At 38.2% G+C, this 24,421-nt stretch overlaps 4 protein-coding genes across 4 annotated transcripts; 2 read left to right on the top strand and 2 right to left on the bottom strand.

Annotated features, from left to right (window-relative positions):
• Positions 1-3,491: 3,491 nt before the first annotated feature.
• CBG14733 lies at positions 3,492-6,108 on the top strand (the record flags this gene model as incomplete). The annotated part of the gene is made up of 9 exons (XM_002644688.1): positions 3,492-3,878; positions 3,976-4,147; positions 4,360-4,444; positions 4,945-5,137; positions 5,197-5,301; positions 5,372-5,463; positions 5,513-5,691; positions 5,742-5,854; positions 5,905-6,108. The coding sequence occupies 9 exons, from the start codon at positions 3,492-3,494 to the stop codon at positions 6,106-6,108; spliced, it is 1,530 nt and encodes a 509-aa protein (XP_002644734.1).
• Positions 6,109-6,562: 454 nt separating this feature from the next.
• CBG14732 lies at positions 6,563-7,986 on the bottom strand (the record flags this gene model as incomplete). Its single annotated transcript, XM_002644687.2, has 5 exons — positions 6,563-6,621; positions 6,676-6,751; positions 7,205-7,345; positions 7,841-7,891; positions 7,936-7,986. 5 exons carry the CDS (start codon positions 7,984-7,986, stop codon positions 6,563-6,565), a joined length of 378 nt encoding a protein of 125 aa, XP_002644733.2.
• A 2,214-nt stretch (positions 7,987-10,200) lies between these two features.
• Positions 10,201-11,260, bottom strand: CBG27749 (the record flags this gene model as incomplete). The annotated part of the gene is made up of 4 exons (XM_045239758.1): positions 10,201-10,352; positions 10,500-10,838; positions 10,884-11,054; positions 11,176-11,260. 4 exons carry the CDS (start codon positions 11,258-11,260, stop codon positions 10,201-10,203), a joined length of 747 nt encoding a protein of 248 aa, XP_045099588.1.
• Positions 11,261-20,616: 9,356 nt separating this feature from the next.
• Positions 20,617-24,421, top strand: Cbr-set-20 (the record flags this gene model as incomplete). Its single annotated transcript, XM_045239757.1, has 15 exons — positions 20,617-20,627; positions 20,805-20,907; positions 21,257-21,400; positions 21,578-21,688; positions 22,006-22,066; positions 22,115-22,280; positions 22,780-22,854; positions 22,901-23,060; positions 23,104-23,184; positions 23,248-23,288; positions 23,340-23,464; positions 23,688-23,872; positions 23,918-24,015; positions 24,066-24,261; positions 24,341-24,421. 15 exons carry the CDS (start codon positions 20,617-20,619, stop codon positions 24,419-24,421), a joined length of 1,638 nt encoding a protein of 545 aa, XP_045095502.1.

Below are 24,421 nucleotides of genomic sequence, written 5' to 3'. Positions count from 1 at the left end.
TTAACTCAACCAGCCAGCTTACCCCTTCCTCTGGCCCCAAAACGTATGTCTGAAACATGACTCCTTCCTTCCGCCCTAATCAACGCTTTGTCTAGTCGTCTCCAAATTCTTCTCCCTGAATTTTCGGGGTGTTACAAGTCATTCTGTATCAGTTGAAGTCAAATGGCCACATTTGCATGTTGTTTCGATTGACAGGCGACAGTTGGATCTTCTAGAACGCGTTGCATTTTATGCGCTGCATATTCACCAATTTTAGTGGCTTGGCTGGCGCCCCAGTTCAATGCCTTTTTTGACCCAGTCTCGGAAAAAAAAATTACCTACATTTTGTGGGAAAAGTTTTTTCCCATAAAATCACTAGCACTCAGATTTTGATTGACAGCCAGAGTAGATAATTTTGAAAAGTAGAGTGATTTCGAGTGTATTTGAATTGTATAGTGTTTTTATGAGTTGAAAATTGGTGTGAAATTTGACGTGACTTGATTTCTGGGTGAGACATTTTTGAACGACTTCGTATTTCGAAGACGTGAAAAAACTGAAAATTCTAATAGAATGTTCCCTGTAAAGCTGTCAATTTTTAGTCAATATATCTCGGTTCCTGTGAAAAGTATCAAAAATGATAAACTGATACAATATTTTTATATTATGATGAACGATTTGTCAGTTGGAAACTTGTCAATATCTTTCACAGGAACAGATATATTTGAGCTCAAAGTTGACGGTTCAGGGGAAATCTATTAGAGTGTTTACGATAACTCACTGAACGGAGGTTTCATTTGTTAATAAAACAAACGCGTTTTTTGAAAGTTCAAAACCCAGGACCATCATATTTCTATAACTAGGTAAAGTATCGTATTGACCCGAACACTTTTAATATTGGCAAAACATATGTACTCCACTTGACGTAGTCTCTCTCCCCTATTTCTCGAGTACCATTCATTCCAAAAATGCGCGACTCTTCTTGTGTTACCCGCTGGCACCAACTCTAAAAGAAAAGTGTCTCTAAATCCTGACATAATTAAATTTCTACTTCTTTCCAATATCCCTTCTAATGGACAACTCTTGACACAGCGTTAATTGAAGATTTCTCCTTCAGTCATAAGCAATAAATGTTGTATGGTGTTGGTGCCAAAACGTGCGGTAGTGTGTGTCCCAGTTTCCGCTCAGGTAGCTCCTAATTAGTGGGTTCGCGCTATTTCAGGAGGGCGCTTTCAAAAGGGAAGCATCCTTTGATGGCACATGGATGTTTGCTTGAAAGCCTAACCCAATGTTTACACAAACCTTTTCTCACTTTTCTCATGTTTGGTTTTTTCTATTGTTCCATTAAAGGGAGTAAGTAGTCCTAGACGATTTTGTTACACAACACTTAGCAGGTGTGCTTCTGCTATCAAGAGACCAATCTTCTGTTCAAAAGATGAGGTGTAGGAAGAGGTTAAGCACAAACAGAACGCTTATAACCCTATGCGCACTTGGTGGGGCTCACAATGAGGTGACTTATGCAAATTAGCTAAATTTCATCGTGTTCTAAGGACCAGCGGGAGGAAGTTCCGGTAGTGATTGGTGCGGTTGGTCCACCACTTATAAAATTCGAACACATGTTGTCCACGACAACATGTCCTTTTGTGAAACTTTGGATACAAAGTTGTTGCGATTTGAGAACGATTGTGTTTGTTTTCCTACAAGGTCGTACTCGGTTTTTTTGGTTTTACTTGGTTTTTATAAAGATTAATGCTCTACTTTCATGTCACAATTTTCAAGTGGTAAACGATCTACGATTCTTGTGATCGAGATCAAGTTCAATCGTCGGGCTTACTTTCTTTGTTCTATTTTATCTAAACAGAAATCTATCTTATTTCCAGCTGCTCATCCCAAATTGTCAAATATCGAGTTACGCTTAATTTACAGCCCGACCCTAAATTTTATAGCCTCTCCTTTCAATTTGTCGGGCCGAGGTGTTGAGACCATAAACCCATCAATGATTTATGGCTCCTAAGTCCATCAACCGATCACATTTACCGCGTCGGATTCCGACATAGAAGTTCTCGGGTCTCCGCCCTCTGTTTTACGACTGACGCCACCACATGTCCCATCAGTCCGACGCCCCTCCATAAACAGAATATCAAGTTCCAAGACAACGTCGGCCTTTCTTGAGTCTATCTCCAGCAGCTGCAGATAGAATCGGTGGACCATCTTCTCGCCCCGACAAGACTCTAATCCTCTTGTTCTCTCTTATACAACAGTTCTTGCAGAGTTTCACGGTGTCTAATGTCAACAAACACGTGCGAGAGAAGATGGTCCATATGTATTCGGGGTAGGCTCCGCCCCTTTATCCGTTTGACTCCTTTCCTCATTTCTTCGACCCGTGCATCTGTATAAGCATCTGCCTTCGTCCTGCATTATGATTATTATTGCATCTTTCATTAACATACGAGTTGAACAGTCAGAACCAAACACACCGTTTTTCTTTAGTCCCCGGAGACTGTACACCCCTCCCCCTCAGTGCTCCTTTGTTTTTCCTGGCTCGCTATAATCTAATGATTCTCGGGGCAAGGGGTCATTTACCAGCGTTTACCAACATGTTCTTTTATATACTGGGTCGTCCCCATCTGTTACTTTGTCTATCGTCTCCTATATCCACCGGTTTTCCAGGAACTTTTATATTCTCACGCGTTTCCCGTTCTTCTTTAGACAAGCGTCTTGTCATTTCCATTTTCACTAGATTTTCTGATCTTCTCGTATTTCCCAAATTTTCAATCGGATTAAGCTTCTATCGTTCCAAGACTTAGTCTTCTCCCTCTTTCCTAAAATTTCGCGCAAAACGCCTGTTATCCGATGACAGATCAATTTATTCGTAAATGTAATTCGTTGTGCAATCTGCTGTTGTAAATATTGCTCTTCGCCTGTCTCCTCTTCGACTGTCCATCTTGATGGTCCAACCACTCGAGATATACATCTCGACGCAAAAGTGATGAATTGAATGCTCCGCCTCCATTTTCGTCTCTCCGTTCTTCTTCTTCATCTTATTCACTCTTCCATTCGCGCTTCATTCTCTTTCATCAAAAATTATGAATTCAATTGTCCCTTCCTTCCCTCTTTGCTCATCACTCGAACAATGAATCACTTTTGAAATCATTCTCTCCTCCCCCCTTTTCCGCCATCTTTATCCCTCTTCTTCCAACCAAAACGTCTCATTGATTGCCCATACAAACAAAAAAAAGTAATTACTGTTTCTCCAAAAGTCGACCAATCATCCGGCGCTAAGTCGGATTGGCTAGTTTTAGACGATTCGCAACTTGACAAAAAAATACGTCATGTTGAATAGAAAATTGTTTCGAAATTGCATAAGAGGTGACAGATGGCTGGGAGTTTTTGCGCAAGAACTATTTTTCCACTATATCTCTTTCATCTGAATCAACTCGCTATTCTTCCTATCAATGTCTAGACTAACCATTATGATTCTTCAACGGTTTTCAAAATTTTCAGAACCGCCAGAAATGTTATCGTTGGTGGTCCAGACATTGCTGTTGTCCTTCGGGATAGTGCTCTCCTACGAAATCAACACGTACAATCCAGACTACGGTGTCTATATCGGTGACCTCTCGAGCCCAGAAACCGACATTGCCGGGCAAGTGTTCATTGTGAACGCGACGACTCTGCAAATCTTCAACCTCACTTTCACACCAACTCAGCAGGACCTCTATTTCTGGTTGGACGACAAAGAGTCACCGACTAAGGATGGAATTAAGGCACACACTTATGAGTACGGTATCACACCGCTCGGACCTTTCTCAGAGGAGAATGATCGTGTTGTAGTGCATGTTCCTGAGAAACATAGAATTGATGAGTTCAAGTCGTTCTCCATCTACTCCTTCAAATCAGACGTGAGTTTGTGTCACTAGTTTCAGATTGATAGTTTCCTGTTTTTCGAAAATTGACACTTCCTATCATATGATTGTTTCGCATGTGATAATTTTCCAGAAAAACTTCGGATCTTTGGTCTTACCTGAAAACGTGAAAATTCCAAAATCCGTGGCTCTTAACTCCGAATTCACCGGAAAACGTTACAAGTTGAGATCTGGACCTCTCTACGTGATCGATCGCAGAACCATCAAGGTCTACGGATTCACATTCGAAGGAAACAAAGCTCCAAGTACGTAACATCAAAAATCAACAAAGTTATAACTTTTAACAAAAACAGAAAGTTACTAAGTCAGACTTGTTATGATCCTAGTGCATTATGTTATCAATTGTCCCGAAAGACATCAAAATTCTGCCATAACGTATTTCACTTCCCTATTTGTTTTACTGTTGAATCAGCAAAAAACAAAAATTATCATAAATCGAACGTGCCAACTCTTGCAGAAACCTATTTCTACGTTGGCCGCGGTGCATCAGTCTCCTACAGTTTGGGCGTTAAAGTTGCGATTCGTGGAAAAGACGAGAAAGAGTAAGTGTGTTCTTTGCTTTTTTGAAGGGGGAAGACCACGCCACCAAAATGTTGCGAAGAGTGTTTCTTGAACCGGCGGGCGAGCCAGTAGGAAAAGAGTGTTTGAGAGAGTGAGAAAGATGACCTCGTACCTGATTACACACACAGTGACCCTGCTAAAAAATTGAGACGGAGACAATGAGACAGAGAGTAATTTTCACCTCTCTCAGCAAAATCTGTTTGATGTTATTTCACTCTTTTTTCCCGCTCTCATCTGATGATAAGAAAATCATCCCATCTGCTGGTTCTGGCGATTAGACCAGGCGCTACCGCGTTCCTATTCAATTACTAGTATAGTATCATATAGTATTCCGTGTTCTTCTACATCAGAAATGATTCTCAATATCGGAGAACACAAAATTCGGGTTAAAGACTCTATTCTAGAGCGGATAGTAATTTTATTCTTCCTAGGCCTATCGTAAGTTTTATTTTTATTTCAATCTCATCCATGTTTCTTTCAGGATAAGTGAAATCAGTGAAAACTACCGCGGAGGAAAGGATATCATTCTCGAACTTCCCGAAAACTATGACATCTTCCACATTGACTGGATCTCAGTTTATTGCTACAAGTACCGGGTCAATTTTGGGTCAGTGCTGGTTCCGACCGACGACACATTGGCTAACCTCCCACCTTACGTGCCGTCATTCAAAAAAGTGAGTCAGCTGGAAACACATGTGATTGAGGACTTTTAAAATGAAATCATTTTTTACAGAATTCCGATGAGAAACCAATGACACGCGGAGTTTTGAAAGGATCCGCCGAAAGAAGAAACTTCACTTTCCAACTCGGGGACATCGAACACATCAAGAATTACAACGTACGTAGTTGATGACCAACCGCACTGATAAACTGATAGCAATTTTGGTATCTATCTTATTTTTTTGCAGGGAAACCTACGCTCTCCAAAGTATGTTTGGCACGTGAACAGCGTGATGTCTCCGGACCTTTATCTTGTCAGAAATGTCACTTACAATTTCAAGTAAGACTAACAATTCTAAATGTTCCTACTGTAATTCATACTTTTCCAGCGTCGAGGGAGGACGTGAAAAGATTATCCCAGAGTTCTACAACCCATTGTACATTGGAGATGACGATGAAGGAGGATATCTTGAACTCTCGCAGAATGAGGTTGAAAAAGTGACTGTTTACTCTCCGGAACCAGTGGAAAGCCAAACCGGACCACTGTGCATTTGGATCCAAAACAAAGGTAACTGGAAGAAAATTAGTTGAACAATTCTAAAAAAAAGTAATTTTAAGATAAGGCCGCTAACGAACCGGATGCATATTTGGACTGTGATGGATGGCCGGAAGATGTCCACTCCTTTGCGTTCACTCCAAATGAGACTACCCCATCTGTTCTTTATTACAACGTATGTTCGCAAGAATTGCGCAGATATAAACATGATGGACCTCATTTCAGAGCGGAAACAACTTCAATATGGGAGGCCGAATCTTCATTGTTGACGAGCTTCCCGAGGACATTGCTGACAGCGCCGAGGTGCCGTACAACCGCGAAAAGTGGCATACGCTTGCGTTGAGCCGCCAGCGAGCCGATAGGGTTAATGGAGGAAAAGCCACACTTGCCGCAGCTTTCATGATCATTCTTACAATTGCCTTGGCTTAGAACTTATTCGAATATCTCTTTGAAAATCGTCTCACATTAACTGTATAATACAACTGCACTTTCAACAAAATAGATCTCTTGCTCGCTCCCCACTCTGTCTCTTAATCTTGAATTTCACTCATTGTATTACCAATTCGGGACACGTTTTGATGTTTTTTCCACAGTTTTATGTGTTGGGCATTTGCCATAACCCAACTTTTTTTCCAGTAGGTATCCATTTTCCCCAGATCATCTTTTTATTTATTCACTGACACATAATGCTCTACTTTGATTAGTGTCATTTTTTGATTTTTAGTCAACACTTTTATACAATTCGTTTATTACTTAATTTTTTACATGAAACAATTAAACAAAATCATACTAGTAGTTGAATTTATATTGAACGTACAAATGGAATTGATGAAAAAACCCCGGGTATATACACTGTGATCTTGTTGAGAAGTTGTCAAGATTTTCAGAAGTCGTGGGCCTCACCCAAAATGTCTTGGAGAGCGGCGATGGCGTAATTGGCAACTGGAATAAAATAATTGATAAATGTTATGATGAAATAGTACAATTAGTGCTCACTTTGTTCTTCATCAAAAACTGAAGTATAGGCATTGTTGAGCTTTTCGAATTTCTTGGTAAGACCGCTCATGTTCTTCTGAAAAGATGTGTTTCAAGTAGATGAGAAATGGTTTTTCAAAAACTGTTTTGTCGAAATTTCACAAAACAGCATACATTTTGCGGCCCTGTCCTGGGAGAAATTTTTGAAAGACATTTTTTGAGAGAAATTTTTTGCAAATATTTTATCGAAAATTTCTGTCTTCCAGCTTTAATAGGCAACTCGTGTGCTCCAAAACTTCAAAATCGTAATTATCCAAGATGGACAAAAAAATTGGTATTCTTTGGAGTTTCGGCCAGGAGGTTGAGCAAGTATGGGAAAAAGTGATGTTCCGGATTTTTTTTTGGAACCCAAACCGAAAATTCTACTTTCTCAATTTTTTAGGCCCAGAAGCCAAAAATCCAAAACATTAAAAAAATCGTGTTTCGCTCAGCATTGGCAGCGTTCTATTAGATCATTTACTGTAACCATCATTTAATAACCGTAACTAACCTCGAAGAACACTTGAGAATTCTTGAATTGCACTGAGCTGACTTGATCAAGAAGTTCAAGAGAATAATAGCGAAGATAGTTTTTCACAAACAGCACAATCGGATCCAGGCGTTGTGCTCCGGCAGATCCACCAATTTTCTCCTGATAGAAAAATTACATCGATAGTGCTCATATTTTATATTATACCGTAAATGCTCTAACAGGCGCACCCTGTACATGCACTTTGAACTCAATTTTTTCGGTTCTTATAATGGATATCAAAACTGTTTGAACTAATAAAATGTTTTTATTAGCAGGCTAAACACTTTATCAGTTGACAGATTTCTGATATGTCACACAGAAATCGAGATGATTGAGCTCAAAGTAATCACGTTGGGCTTCTATCAGAGCATTTATACAGAAAATTCTATACAGAAAAAAAAAAAAATTCTATACATTTATACAGAAAATTCTACACATTTATACAGAAAAATATACAGAAAATTCTTTAAATGGCGCGTTTTCTAATTTCCTAAAATCGCAGTATTACACTATTGCGTACACGTTTATCAACTCCTTTGAAAATTTGTCAAATTTTGAAAGCTTTGGTATCATGCAAAATATTTATTCACGTTGGTTTAAACTTCGAGAACTCACTGAGAACGTTTGGACCATTTCCGCAAAATCTTTCATATCCTCTAGCTTTTTCTGAAAATGATTGATTTCAATCCACAAGTTTGTTTATATCTTACCTTATTACTGTCCATGAGTGGTTCAATAGCTGCGATTTCTAGCTTTGACATTCTCGATGGCTGAAAAAAATTTGAAATTGTTAGTTTTAAAAGAAAAAATCACAATGAAACTTGGTTTCCAGACTTCGATTTTTGATGAACTATGACAAAAAGAATTTTGTGTTGGTAACAATACTATGCGTTGGCGTAGTATCTTGTGATTGAAATAGTTTTAGGCTTTCAAAATTGTTTACGGGAGGACAAGAAATAATCGAAAAGCTGAAAACCAAGAATGTTGGAAACTTTGTTTTGCGAACGGTCATTAGGTGGTATTCTTGATAGATGGATTCAGAGGTGAAGAATAACTTTTTTTCGGAAACGTTTGTAAAAAAACTATACAAATCTTTAAAAAATAGAAAAAAAGGATATCGCTTACATAAAACGAATTGCTGTTCCACAAAAATAAAATCTCGAGACGTTGGTATTTGTTTTTTTTTCTGTTTTCTCACCCACTACTACAATGACCTTTTTCCCATAGTTAGTACCTGTCTCACATAATCCGCCAAACCGAATAAAACAATTGGAGATCCCATTTTCCAAACACTGATGACGTCTCACTGAAGATGGTGGAAACGGCGGTTCTTTTTTGGATGCGTGGTTGAAAAGAGGACGAGAAATTGATGGAGTGTGCGACCAACCGCGGCGGTGATGCTGGAATTGCAAGAGATGAACCACACCAACAATTATCTCGTTTCTGTTCACTCCCGAGAGCTTCCATCCACCTCCACAGAGTTTTTTTTTGCATATCCACTTTCTTTTTCAGGAAGCCACGTCTTCAAAAAACCTTTGGAAACGATTAGAGAAAGAAAAAAGTCAAATAAGGAATCGGACTTAAATTAGTTAGGACATAAATAAAGACAATAGGAAACAAAACATTTAAAAAATGCTCATACTTCTCGTGGCAATTTGCAGCAATCAAATCATTACAGAAAAGGAAATACTTTAAGAACCATTCTTGAAACTATTAACTGTCCATTTTTTAATCCGTGAATGACGCAAAAACAACATTTATCCAAGATCGACAGTATGCCACGACATGCTGACAACATTCAGGTAACTTGTGGATACCGTCCGTCCGTCCGTCCGCGAGTCAAATAATTTTTTTTCAGTCCAGACTTTATCTCATCTACAGTGTTGAATTATTTCTCTCCAGGTGACGTTGCGTATCTCCTAATAATCAATAACGAAAGGGTCAAATCAAGAGTTTGGGGCGTGAAGAAGAACCGACCAGGTCTTTCTTGACTTTCCGCGGAGCATAGGATCTCGTGTTATTTAAGGAGAGTCAATTCAGTCCTACGCCGCTTTAGATGGACGGCTCCTCACGTTTTTTAAACTTCAGTTTGTACCCTTTCATTATTAGTTATTTGAAGATATGCAACGTCATCTGGAAGACAATTAATTTAACACTGTCGATGAAATAAAAACGGCACTTTAGGAATACTTTGATTTGCGGTCAGCTGGCTTTTGGAGGGATGGTATCCACAAGTTACCTGTATGTTGTCAACATGTCGTGGACCACAAGGGTGCATGCTGTCAATCTTGGATAATTCTTGTTTTTGCGTTTTTCGCGAATTTAAAAAAAATGGACAGTTGCTTTCCCTCCAACCTAATAAATCTGTAATAAAAAGCTCGTGCTTTCTGTATTTTTTCATGTTGTAACCAAATTTGAGCAATTCTTTTCATTGATTAAGTTTTAAATGTTTCTTTTTAGTTAACCTCACAAACTCGAATAACATAAAACTTAATTCGAAGTTTTCCGCTGATTACCGTCTTTGTTAGATATTATATCCGGTTTGAATTCGTGTTTGTACTCAGTTTTTGATATACTCCGATTGTTTTCGATAATAATCTAAACCTGAAAAAAAAATCGAAAGACACATTTTCCCCATAACAGTTTATTTCGTAAACCGAGTTCTGAGCATATAACAAAACTGGGGTGCACTTAAATGAAAGAAGGCTCAATGACCGACAAAAAAAGTTCATGGGTGCAGAATCAAGATTTACAAAAAAATAGTCTCTTGGAAATTGTTGATCATTGGGGAACTCTAGTAAATAACACCGAAAATGGTAACAACGGAAACGAACGGCCGAAAATCGGGTTGGAAATTTAAAACTCTTGAAAAAATCCCATTATCGGGTGACTCGGTAACAGTGAAAAAATGTAACAAAGCTTTTAAAGCTAAAAATGAATAAAAATTGGGAAATAGTGATCGGTTCGGCTTTCAGCTATTCGTCCATCTTCTCCGGCGAGCTCTCTGCAGTTTTTGGGATGTTGGAAGAACCGGACGGGACGTCGTTTTTCGATTGTCCAGAAGGAATAGCTGCTTTCTCAGAGGTGGACGCTGGCTTTGGACTGAACAGTGAACGGCGATGTAGAACTGAAAAGTCAAAAAAAGTTATGAAGAAAACTCTATTTTGCTGATTTGTTGAGCACATGTTTCCGCTGTGTATCTAGACATAGCCAGATACAAGTTTTATTTCAGATTCATAAACTTAAAATCTAAGAGTGTGATATAGAAACTAACCTCGACGCGGACGGGAAACTCTGCGGCTCGCAGAAGTAATTGCCGATCCTTGGCCACTAGTCCCGGACGTGGCAAAATCTGTGCGTTGCATCTTGACAAGGGGAATATCAGAAGCAGTTGAAGATGTGGCTCCTTCATTGATGTCCATCGTCTTGCGTTTCGGAGCTCGGCGAACTGGTGGCGCAGGAGTGTGAATGGTCATGCGTCCAAAGTTTCCAATCCCATCGTCCAAATTCAAAACTGGAAGTGATGCATGACGAATAGGAGAGTGATGAGGATTCGATGAACTGGAGTGAATATCATACGAGCTTGATCTCTGACGCAGATCTATTCCATGACCTGTAAACTCAAAAAATTAATTTTGAAAAAACAAGTTCAACTGACCTCCACGATGCGCCTTCTTCTTATGAACCGGTGGAGGGGTACGGGAAAGATCGGTCATTTTTGTGCCAACAGGGCTCTTCATTAGGTCAATGGACAATGCACGACGAGCCGGTGAGCAAGCAGGGGAGCTGTTGAGGTTTACTTGCAGTGACTCCTCGTCTGAGATGGGATCTGAAATATTTTTAACCTTGTTGAAGCATTTATAAAAGTTTAACTTTTTCGCTTTGCAAAAAGTTTTGCGAAATCTTACACATTTTGAATGTTGCTATAGAAATGCTTTTCTAAAACTCACTCTGGGGATTATTATCGTCGCTCCGCGACTTTCTCTGGCTTTTGGGAGGCGATGGAGCGGATGATGATTGGCTTGGCGAGCTCATTATTCGCCTGAAAGTTCGAATTTGAAAAGTGATAAAATATTTTCCGATGACAGAGAGAAATAAGAACAGTTACGAGTAACAACCGAAGCGAGAATGCGCCGCAATCTAAAAGAAAAGTGAGGTAAATTGCGCGCGCAACAAATGAGGAGTGTCAAAAAGGTCCCTTGATTGATTTTGGTTTTCGTGGCGAGACCAGAGGTTTTCCTTTTCCGGAATTGTGTGGCTAGAGAGACGAGACGCAGAGAAAACGAGGGGGGAGGATATGGAGGGTACAGTCTAGTCGAGGGAAAAGGGTACAGAAAGAAGAAAGAACTGACAAGGGAACCACTCCATATGTTACCCGGGGATTCAGATGAAACCTACGAGGAAATGTTCTTGTCGTGTACTCCACGAGGAGGAGGACGAGTTCACATGGCCTAGAAAACTCCAGCAATCACGCTTCCGTGGCCCCAGCAAAATTGCTGGTTTTTCTGCTTTCTGCATAAGGAAAAAACCAGCAATTTGCTGAATTGCTTCTCACTGAATAACCCCATAAAAACTGAAAAAAGGCCAGAGCTGCGTCGTGGGAAAATGCGAAGAGATGGAACTGCATTTCTATAGTTTGAACTTACTCATTCACATGATGATCAGAATGTTGCTGACAGTGAACTCGAAGTCAGGGAAGATGATGCAATAAGCTCCCGTCAAGAAGAATATGGTTGTCGAGATAAGCCAGTGCATTTGAGCAAATTTGAGAGCCAGATCCTAGAAATATGGTACAGTTTTTGTGGAAAGAACCGCTGAGAATTTCGAAAAACAAGCCAAATATGGAGTTCGGATTCTATTGACAGTAAGAAGGTACAGATGAAAAACGTTTAATGTGTTAGAAATGATAATGTTATCAAATTTTCATATTGTATAATAAGTTGTGTATCACGCAGCACATCTCGAGGAAAAAGTTTAGTCTTATAGAATACAAAAAGGTGAATTAGAAGCAGCATTTCTCATGCGCACGTGTTTTGGATACGCGCAAAAATTGTGAAGTGAGAGAAACAAAGTTACAAGGGAGAGACATGTTGTCGTGATTGCAAGAGATCTGACCATGTGCAACATAATATGAATGTGTCCTTACTCGAAAATTATTGTTAGCCACGATGCGAAAAGTTTTCTCTCTTTATTTTTACATTCTTCCGGAATGAATCACTCTTTCCTTGGAAAGGCTAGCAACGAAGCTATGTTGTGATATGAGAAAGTACAGCGAGTCATAACTGAAGAAATAATGTTTGAAGAAAGAAATTTATTTGGATTTTTTCTTTCATTGAGAGAATATTAAGAAATCAATAAAGCGAGGATTAAATCCATATTTTAATGGGAGTTTGCATTTCTACGAAGATTTTGCCTTTCCAAGATTAGATTCGCAGTGGGATGATTTTTTTTTTCGTTGGATCGAATGATGACATGAACGGAGGAGAAAAACAGTTTATAGCAGCTAAAAAGAGTAATTTTGAAAATTAATATGCTACAAGTTATAATCTCACCTAGTGGGATGCTCCAAATATCCAAGATTTTTATGATATCAATCAACTTTAAGGAAAAAAACTCATAAAAGGAACATCACCATATTCATTGCAATTTAAATTTTTTCCAGACCATTGTTAAAAATCTGCAAAACTTCGACGTAAAAATCTGCAAAACGTCGACGTAAAAAATCTGCAGAATCACTTTTTCATTTTTCTAACATTGATTTTTTGCCGGATCTGTGGAAGTCAATAGAAATGCGCTTTATCAACGTATGACGTGTTTCTGGGTTTCGACTTGGTAATCATCATATCTCTTCTTACAAACGACGTAGATGTCGAACATATTCTCAAACTTTCATGAGAAAACACTGCGTCAGGCTTATAGGGACCGTGACCTAATCACTTTCGATTTATTCTCACTATCCAAAGTATCTTACAATTGTCATGTCGAACTCCAGAGACGATAAACATATTCATCAGTTTTCGATGCCGGGAAACATTTTTTCAGACAAAGTGCATGATTACTTTTATTTTTGAAAAGTTTTATGTGAGTTGCACTTTGATTAAAAAGCGATTATTTAATATACTCATGGGTATAACATTCTTACAAATAATATCAGGCTCAGAAAGTCTCGAAAAGTATATCATCATCATCAGAGAATAAGAATTCAAGGAGTGTTCATAGACAAATCCCATTGAGATAACAAAATAAAGCAAAAGTAAATTAGCGATCATGTGTTTCAACCTGATATACCTGATCGTCAATTGAATGTCACTAGGGATATAAATGAAAAGTTAGGCCACGGGAGCTTCCAGGTGTCACTATCATGGCTGAATCAGGCATCCCAAGCTGATACCCATACATCAACTACATCTTACTCCTACCAAGTTTGTGATTCTCTCGTGATTTGGCGCAACAACCGCGCACCGATTTACATGAACAAACGATTTGCAGTTCAATTTCAAACCATAAGTGAACTAAAAAAAAGGTCTGAATCGAGTCATCACTGATTAACCAAAATTAGACGGCTCGAAAATTTATTGTATTTTCTACATTAAGTTCGATCTATAGTTTTTTTTTTCACTGTGGCTCTGTTTTTCCTACTTTGCGAAACTGTAAAAAGACATGTTTTCTACTCAAAACAGTATTTTGTTCAATCAAATGAAATTGTTTCTCCTCTCCTGAAAAGTTTTCAATTTGGTGTGCTCACTTGATGAAAAGTGCTGTGGTGTTTTCTAATCAAGTTATGCAACTTTGATTGATTTTCAAACATTTGTTTTGGGTGTGATTTTTATTAGGGCATGTATGTAAGATCAGAAGAATTACATTCACTACCGCTCTCAAACTAGCAAATTGTTTTTTCATATTCTGATGAACGTTCTGTCAGTTGAACATCTTTTGATATATCTCACTGAAACCGGTACAAATTGACTCAAAGTGAAAATTGAAAGAGCATTTTCAAGTTGGTACCAGCTCAGACAAGAATGAAGTTCCTGCCGGAGGGTTAAGAATGCTACCGACAGGAACTATTGTTTTCAAAGTTCCAGCCGGCAGGTAAAATAACGATTGCATCATCAAAAAGCTCCTGCCGGCAGTCTAGAAGGGTTTTTCATTCTTGTTTTTCATTCTTGTTTTTATTCAAGATGAATACATTTTTCGGGCACCGTATTCGCGCTCGAATGGCAAAATTTCTAATAAAACGAAGAACATTTTGAAACTGTTTAGTTTTTCAGGAGATAGTCAATAGTTCGAGTCAATCGTTCTAAGTTTGATCAACCGCTAGAGACAAAAGGAAGCACCGCTGACAGTAAGTTACTTTTTTCTCGTGACAACTCATTCCGAACATAGGGAAGACGCCCCGAAAATTCGATTCTTCGTCTCGGAGTGCCAAAGTTTGATGCCGACAAATAATTCCCACAATTTATGTCATATCCCCTTTCTTAGCCTTTGACATTTAAGACACTAATTTATATCCTCTTCATGTTTTTAAAATTTTATCTAACTTCAACTTTTCTTATTTGTAGACATAGAAAGTATCATTTTCAATAAATTGCATTCAAATTATGTTCTTTTCGAGTTAAATCTCTACTGCGTCTCTGAATCTGCGACTTGCGTGATATGTGACAAAACAAAGCTAAAATTTGTATTCCATTTTGTAGTATTCCCTGATATGATCTATTTTTTACCCCCGCTCGTGTGTCCTATTTTTATTAATTTGTGATTTGCATTCGTATCTTTTTTACCTTCCAGTCTACATCTCGTTTCTTATCTATCTAATATTGGAAGGAGCTTTTCCGCTCCTGCATTGCTTTCCCCGTTTCATTAATTGACTTGCACTCTTATCTTTCAAGCATTTGTGTTCAGAGAGTCAGGGCGCTAAAACATCTCATTACATTCCCAAAGAAGGTTAGTTCTTTCTGATGGGAGGTCGAAAAAACCCTTTGAAATGAATCATTTTCATCATCCCTGTAAACCAACTAAGAGGTCCAATGTCGGTTATATCTGTCTCTTTTTCTTTTAGAACCTATCTGTCTTCTATTACTTTTAAGAATTCCATAATTTCAATGTCAATTTAATGGCCACTATTGCTTTGAAGGTTGGTACGATAGAGGAGTTCGGTGATACCGTCATTTCAAAATTACGTTTATTGTTTTTGGTGGGATTAGATCACAGTAATATTTTCTCATATTTCCAAAAAGTTTCAATATCTTAAATTTATTCAAGTAAATTCAGAATTACGAATAAAACTGCAAATTTATTTTTTTTGGAGACTTTGTTGTTTTCTGTTGTCTCTTGTGTCTATAAAATCCCACCAGACAACAAAAACACAAATATCTTTTCCATCTTCTATCGCTCAAAATAGTCTGAGAAAAATCATCAATAACAAAGAGAAAGTAACCTTGCCAAATAGAGAATGTGAACTCGTATAGCTGATAAGCAGCGTCAAAGCAGTATGTGTGTCTCTTCTTCGGCGCAATTTATCACTCTTTGCCTGAAGAAATCGTTGTGTGTGTTCGCGATAGGTTCGTGTGATCTCCGGAAATATTTAATGGCAAAAAGGGTTTATAGTCTTTTCTGTGAGGAAGACCTAGAAAGAAAGATCTGAGAAAATCTAACATTCTATTTCTCTTCCTCTCCTTCTTACTCTCAATTCACCTGGGGTCACATTTCTACAGCAACAAGTGCAGCTAGCGTTTCAAACGAACGTTTATGACCTAAATTATGTGGAGTCAAGACGACTTATCGGCCGTGGCAATATCCTCATTTTCCATCTTCAGTTTGTTCCTTTGGCGAAATACCATTTCCCGCATCTGCCAATTGTAACTTGTCCAGATGTGCAATAAAAATTGGTTTACGACATTAATTAAGATATGGGTCAACCCAATATAAATTTTTCTTATTTTAACCTACGAATTGTAGATAATGTTTGTAAGTAATTCCGAAAAAACTTGCTTGAATCTCGAAATTACTTTATCTAATCCAATAAACGAATAGCAAGGTTTCCCATTCCGACAGTTCACTTTTTGATTATCCATGAAATCAATATAGATCATCTGCTGGTTTCCTTTTGGGAAGCAGACTTGGGTGAACTCTTTGCAAGCGGGACTCACTACGCAACCGTATTGCGAGAGTTACATGTAGAGAAAGCGAACCGTTTACTCGGAGAGTCATCTCGGTTGACGCACTCGGTTAATACTCTCATTATATGATTGACATTCCTTTTCGCTTGTTGTTTTGAAATTACTACCCCTCTATCCTCGGTCCCTAAAAAAGTACAGGCAACTAGAACTTTAGAATTTTCAGCTCTAGATCCCAATCTCAGTTCCCATCAGTTCAGTTCAGACCAGTTCTTAGTTCAGTTCCATAATTCTTCCATTTGAGTTTTCATCAGTTTCGTTCAACCTTAAGCATTCTTGTAGAAACTTTGGTACGTTCGGATTCCCGGTATCTCTCAAATATTAGATCATCAAATCTAGACTAATTCTCGGCCTTGGAGATGTCCTAATTTCCTATATTTAGTTTTGTCCTCTGGCAAAATACCATTTCACGCATCAGACAATGGTAATATGTCCAGATGTACAATAAAAATCAGTTTACGACTTCAATTCAAATATGGTTCAGCTCGACGTAGATTTTCCTTAGCCTCGATCGTTAGAATTTGTTTACAGAAAGCATAGATTGATGGAACTATGTGTGCTACCCAAAAGAGCCTTTCTGGAAGTTCGAGTTCAGTTTTTTTCCTAATTTTTTGTGGTCCTAACCAATACTTAAGTTGAATGTATTTTTTTACTTTGAATTATTTTATCTAATCTGATACACAAATAGCAAGTTTTCCTCTTCCGACAGCTTACTTTTTGGTTAGACGAAATATCGATATAGCCCTACTATAATTGGTTTCCTTCTGGGAAGCACATCTGGTGACCTATTGGAAAACGAGAAGCGAAACGCAATCGCATTGCGATAGTTACATGAAGAGAAGGCAAACCGTTCACTTGGCGTGCCTCCTCATTTGTAGAACCGATGCACTCGATTAACACTCTCATTATAACACTCTCATTATTGGTTGTCATTTATTTTCATTTGTTGTTTTGTAAATACTACCCTCTCCACCCTCTGTCCCCAAAAAATACAGAAATGAGTACTATAGAATTCTAGTTTGAATATCTTTGTGTTTTTTCAGCCAAATATTTGTAAAACGTTTCTTAGAATCATAAATAAATGAGGCTGAGATCTTCAAGTTTCGATATTCTGAAAAACGTAATATTCTGTATTCAGTTCTAGGTTCAGTTCCTTGTTTCTCCCCCAGATTTTCATCAGCTTTGTTTAATCTTGAGTATTTTGCCGAAACATTAGTACGTTCGGATTCCGAGCACTTTTAAATTATCCATAGTAGATTTTTTTTAATTAAATATATTTTTGATGGAGGTTCCTCAATTCTACAGCAACTAGAGTAACTATCATTTTAGGCAAATGGCTACAATCTAAATAATGCAAAATCTATTTTTTTTGCGGTTTTGGCAGTGCCCTTTTTTGATTTCTTCCTCTGACAAAATGCCATTTCCCGCATCTGCCAATTGTAATCTTTCCAAATGTGCCTAAAAATTGGTTTACGACTCCAAATAGAATATGGTTATCTCAGGAATCTATGTAGACTTTCTGTTGAGGCACACCTGGGAAGCCTCCTGGGAAGCACACCTGGGAAACGAAGCCCGCTACGTAACCGCATTGCGAGAGGTACAGGTAGAGAAGACGAACCGTTCTTTCGGAGAGCCTCCTCATTTGTAGAATCAACGCACTCGATTAACACTCTCATTATATCGTTGTCATTTATTTTCATTTATTGCTTCGTAAATACTCCTTTTCTATCCTCCGTCCAAAAAATACAGACAATGAGTACTGTAGAATTCTAGTTTGAATATCCTTTCTCGTCAGCCGTCAAGTTTTAGACATTTCTTAGAATCATAAATAGGTTTAGCTGAAATCTTAAATTTTCTAGATTCCTGAGAAAGGTAAGTGTTCTGCATTCAGTTCTTGGTCCCTATCTCTATCAGTTCCTAAACTCTCCCATACAAATTTTCATCAGTTTCGTTTAATTTCCAGTAGGCTTGCTCAGACATTTTAGATTTTTGTACGTTCGGATTCCCAGTAGCTTTAAAACGTTTATGGTAGACTCGTGGAGATTTTTGCCCTGCTTTTCCGAAAATCTAACTGTAGTAAAGGCCACGTCAGTTAGCCAAAACAGTATATTACGCTTTCTTCTTCCTGCGTTCTCTCTCGTTCCCCGCTCGTTTTTCATGCCACACAGCTTACCCTTCTCGTAGATGGCACCGTCGGTCCTCGCTTCCACCACCGCTCTCAATCGCGTACCATTCCTCCTTCTCCCCACACTCCTTCGTCCCGTCCCCTCTCGCTTTCCTACTATCACTCCCATTCATAAAACCGTCATCTTCCTACGCCTCAAGACACTTTTTTCGGAGGACTATTTTTTTTGAATGTGTGTGGTTTTACCTGTCAATAGGCCACTGTTAGGAAGTAGGAAGAGTAGGTTCATTAGGTGATTAAAATTGAAGAATTGAGTTAGAAAGTTGATTTAAGATTTAGGCTAATACAAGTTGAATCAAGCAGGAAATTGTTTTATTACCAATTTTTACGACATAAATTTTTTGTATATATCCACAAGACTATCTTCAAGGAATTGGTAGTAACTTATTTTAAATCACACTTTTCAAAGTTGAGACTACGGTAGAATCTACCGTAACCTCCATTCTAGTGAACCTTTCTGCTAGTCCTCCCGCAACCTCCATCTAGGGCTTGACGGAGCCACAATCCCTCATTTGCATAGCCCCAAAAGATCACCAGCGCCACCTCCTCCAGTCCTCTCTTCTTCACTTCTCTATCAACAACCATAACCGAGCCATTGTGCAGCGTCTGCAGCGCCCTCCTCATTTCATTCCGTCTTCTCTCTTCCGACCTTCCGCAATCGTCTTCTCCCTTCACCTCAATTTTCATCATTCAGGTTTGCCTTCAACTCACGCCGTTTGCCGCCGCCTTCAAGCTCTTCAAGCTCGTCATTGTCTGCTTCAAGCTCGTCGTACTAACGTCAAGTTCGTCAAGCAAAAATGGTCAAGTAAGTTTTATTGAATTTTTCATTTCTATCTATGAACTAGATAGGGCCCATTCATATATTCTCTTTTCTTTTCCACCTATCTCTTATCATCTCTGTAGGTCCTTTTTTGTTTGCATTGTGTGAGGTAGAAGTTCTTTTTTTGCCACCCACACGACTCCTTTTCATCTTTTTTCTTGTCACTGGTTGTGGAGTAGCTCTTCCGATTTTCTTGTCTGAAACTGAATCTCCTATTTAGTTTAAAACTCAAGTAACAGTTTTCGAGCACTCCACTACCGTGATCATACTCTTTAGAATTGTAGTTTGCTGGTTGAGTCCGAAACTGGAGATTGGTTACTCTTGCGAATTTGCTCGGAATTTTCTTGCTACCAAAATATCTCTCACCCATTAGGATCCTGTCCATCTGTGTGTTTGTCGTCTTGGGTAACTTACCCTTCGTATCCTACGGAATAGCTCTCCTGTCCTTTACTCATCGTTGTCACCAAAACTAGTGTATTCACTACAGTATCTAATACTCACACTTGATTTAAGATTTGCACTCTTCCTCTGCCTTGCTTTCTCCAAACACCTGCCAATGTTATGATCTATACGACCTGAGGAGCGTATAGGCAGTAATTGGCATTTGTCTTCTGACTAATTGAAGAGAGGGGGATAAATGGAGAATAAAAAATAGTCTTCAGTATATCAACTCTTCAGACTGTTAAGGCGTAAAAATCAACCGGCTCCGCCGACAAAGCCAACTTGCCAGATGGCGTGGGAGATCTATTAACCGATAAACTGTGATTCACAAAAGCTGGGAGAAAATATGACAGCTATTTGAGTATACGTCTGTTTTTTTCATGCTCTTCTCCGGATGTTTCTTGGGCCACTTTCACGACATCTGGAGAAAGAACTATCCTGAAAGGTGACGGGACAACAGAAATCCCGTCGTATTTTAAACATAAAAGACCGTGGAAGTCGTTGTCCAACTATTAAAGATGCCACGCCACTCTCAGTGGAGCTGCACGTTTCCGAACTCGACCACCGGCCAAAAAACCTTTTTGCTATTTCTGAGGAAACTATATTTTACTAAAAACAATCGTAATAAAACTGAATAAATATTCGACAAAAATCCAGGTAGTATTCATTCCATTATCATACTATGTGTTTGTCATGTTTCATCACTTACATCCGTTCTGTTTCTGATTCAAAGATTCAAAAAAAAATTCGAATCACTAATATTCGTCTTCTTATGTCCTCTTTGTAAATTTCTATCACTAAAAATGTAGCCTTTATTCTTTTGGTGTTATCATTTTTCTGTGTTTCCCTTCATGTCTTATTAGAACTGAAACCCGATAAAACGATGGAAAGTTTTTGGGACCTGACAAGTGGGAAACACCAATTTCAATCAACAGAAGATCCATATATCAAAATTTTCAGAGCGACTAGAAGAAACTCTCCATGCCAAGTTGAGAAGATCTCCCGCCCAGTCAGAGGGTGTGCCAAGAAACCAGGAGAGCAAGCTGAAGAAGCCGATGAGAAGGTAAGTTGAAACATTCACAGCATTTCAATATACTGCTTTCAAAAGTATACATTATTTGAAATTGCCAGAGACTCCATAAATGGTTATTGTTTAGAAAAATATGAACAACTCATGCAAAAACGTTCCGGGAAAATTTTTTTATTCGGGGAAAAATATTCAAAACTATTTCTGAAATATATTTTAAAAGAAGACCCCGAAATTGAGAGTATCGTTTTTTTTGGATAACTGACAAAATTCTCAAATTTTGTAACGTTTCATTTTTTTTTTGAATTTAGAAATAGGAATTAAAGAAAAACCTGAAAATAATACTGAGGATTTTGAGCAGAAAATAGACGATTTTCATTTTCAGGTCGAAAGAAAAACAAAATATTCAGCAGAATATTCTGTACCAAAAGAGACCAAGAAGAAGGACGAGCTCAACTGCCACAAGCTTGCTCCGAGAAAGGACCTCAAAACGTTCAATCTGATGAATCAGATTGAACTTGGAAAATTCGTAAGTGGGATAAAAAAAACAAGATATATGTATTTTTAAAAATCAGAAACAATTTGATAGTTTATTTGTTTTTGAATGTATTCGTACATTGAACCAGTTTTTTCTTTAAACTCACTGAAAAATTTTCATAAGATAACTTATAAAACGTACCAAAAATAAATTTGTTTCTGTTTCCAGCAGGAGAAGGCTCTCGACAGAACGGCGATAGTGAAACGAATCGCCGGGAGAGCGGTGGACTGCTTGGTCGTCTCGACCACGGTCGCTTTTCAATGGGCCTATGCTATCTTCGTAAGTTTTCTTTACTTTTCCAAGATTTCTAGTCAATTCCACGGAGATGATATGTCTACATTCAACAAAATTCATTTCTCTTATTTCAAGCATTTTGTCAACACAGAAACTTTTTGCTAAAATAATGCACAAAATTTGAAAAACCTTAAAAAATCATTTGGTGAGAAAATCCTTCAAGTATTTTTTTTGCACTATTTTCCGATTACTTTTCTCAATTTTCATTTCTGTTTTTATAACTTTGCCTTTGTAGGGAAATTGGAAACATCAACGCGTACTTTAGAAATAACCTCGATTTTCAGTTTATGAACATATTTCAGGCCCTTCAAGTGAGAATGAAGTCACTCCCAGGCGACAAGGTCTTTTTTCGGATGCCGACCGGTTAGTTTCTGATAAGAAAGCTAGTTGATAAATAAATAGAAATTTCAGATAAAGAACTCATGAACGGCCCAGTTCGTCTCGCCAGGAAACGCATTGAGAACTGGACCTGTCGCTATATGGGACGGATGGAATACTGCGAAAAATTCGCGAAACGCAGTATGGAAAATGCGTTTGCAAATTCCACATTGATACAACGGATGAACGCGGAAAAAAAGTAATTTTTTTCATTCAAATCAGCTAAAAAAATTAGAACTAAACTATATAATAACTAATGCATCTCTCCAAAACACCGAAACATTTTGAAATTACGTCAAGAGTGTCGAAAACAGGGCCGTGGGTTAATTGCGATGAGCTAGATTGTACTTTGTACCAATACGTCTCACGCCGAAATACCACATCCAAAAATACAATACTCGGTTTGTGATACCATTGAATCGAATTGATTTTTTTTCCTCGTGAAACCGGATTCCTGAAAAACTCCTTATACCTTTTTGCGTGAAAATTTTCAATTTTTCGCTGGCTTTCATTTTTTTATTCGAATAAGCTGATTTTTTGAATATTGAGAAAAATGAGAATAATGTCAATCAAAAACACTTAACACAACATTTTTAGGTAAAAATAAATATTAGGAAATATCCAGGGAAACGTAATTTCCAATTTCCCGATTTTAAGTAATTTTTTGTGAACACCCTTTACATATTCAATTTTTTCAGAATCGAAGAGATCATCAAGGCCGGCCTTCGTTCACAGACTCTTGTTGCGGGAAATTCTCGGATTCTTGTCCAAATGTATGCAAACAAAAACATTTTTTCAAAATTTGAATATTTGTTACAGAAATGATGACGCCCGGATGTTTGTCGATAGTGGGATCGAGAACGCGTTCAAAACAATGTCCAATGAAATGTTCTATGAACATATCGAAAAAAATGTTGTGGATGAAGATGATAGAGTTTTGGTCGACGCCCACCGCAAGTTGGATCGATTCTCACAAGCAGTGTGTCGAATTATTTTTGACTTTCTATGACATTTTTTTTCAGTTTGACTGCAACTGCCGCAATAGCTGTACTATCGATTGTCCGTGTGCAACTATGGACAGAGCCTTCTACATGGGAACAATCGTGAGTTTAAAAGATTGAAAAAACATATATTTGAGAAGAGAAATAACAATACTCTTTTTTCAGCATGACCCAGAGTCCTCCCGTCACTACGGATGCAGCGAATTGTAAGTTTTTTGAAACTTATTTGACAATATCATGAAAGAGTCATTTTTCAGTTGCAACTGCAAAGGACAGTGCAAAAAAGCCTTTCCGAAGCCACCAGCAAATTCCACTGAAATCGTCTTACACCACCAGACAGCGAAAGGCTTTGCGCTCGTCGCGAAACAATTTTTCGCCCCAGGTAAATGATTTTCCGAGGTTTTGTTATCAAATCGACAATCTGTTTAGTTTATGGATAGGAATACTTTAGTAGTGATAAAGATAGGACCACTTTCCAAGCAATCGTTTTTTAAATGCAAAATTATTCAGCAGAATACCTTTTTTTGCGCGAACTGTATTTTCATATTCTGAGTTCAAACAAGGGTTTTCAAAAAATCTATCAGTCACAACAAACTTATTTACAGGTGAGCCAGTGGCAGAGATGAGAGGAGAGTATTGCCGCACCAATACTGCTCCTGATCTCGATAATTATATTATTGACATCACAGTGAAGGACATCAATAATATTTATAAGGCCTATTTCAACGACAACCGCCAGTCACCTAAAGAAGTGAAGGCACTCAGTCCGGACTACGAAAAAGCTCTCCAGGTAAATTCCAATAACAAAGACAGCTTAATTTTGTTCATTTTTCAGGCCGTTACGAAGACTGGCATCAGTCTGAATCCAAAAAATAAAAGCTCTAACGGCAGATTCGCGTCGTCCTCCTGCCTCGGGAATACAAAAGTGAATTTGTAAGTTTTTTTGAAATCATAACAGACTAATAGATTCATTTTGTTTTCAGGGTCCATGAGCGTGGAGTGAGCCCCACCAACGCTCGGGTCATTTTCACCGCCACGATGCCAATATTCCCGACGCAGGAGGTCACATGGTTCTACAGCGATCAGTATATATGGGAACAGTTTCGCAAAGTCTGTCTGTGCGGAGAACTATGCTGCGTCAAGAACAAGAAACTGTTCCCATTTATCACTGATGCCCAGGTTAGTTTTATTTTCACTTTATTCATCAGTAGAACTGTTGTTATTAAATACATACAACGTTTCATATTGTTTATTTCAGCTGTTGAAATTTTACAAAAACATTTATGAAGCTCAACTGCGCGAGTTCCTGAATAACATCGAGAACCAACAAGCCAATTGA

Source organism: Caenorhabditis briggsae, assembly GCF_000004555.2.
Source record: "Caenorhabditis briggsae complete genome, chrX, whole genome shotgun sequence".
NCBI classification, from domain to species: Eukaryota; Metazoa; Nematoda; class Chromadorea; order Rhabditida; family Rhabditidae; genus Caenorhabditis; species Caenorhabditis briggsae.
Note: the sequence above shows the minus strand (reverse complement) of the source record. Positions and strands in the feature narration are given on the sequence as shown.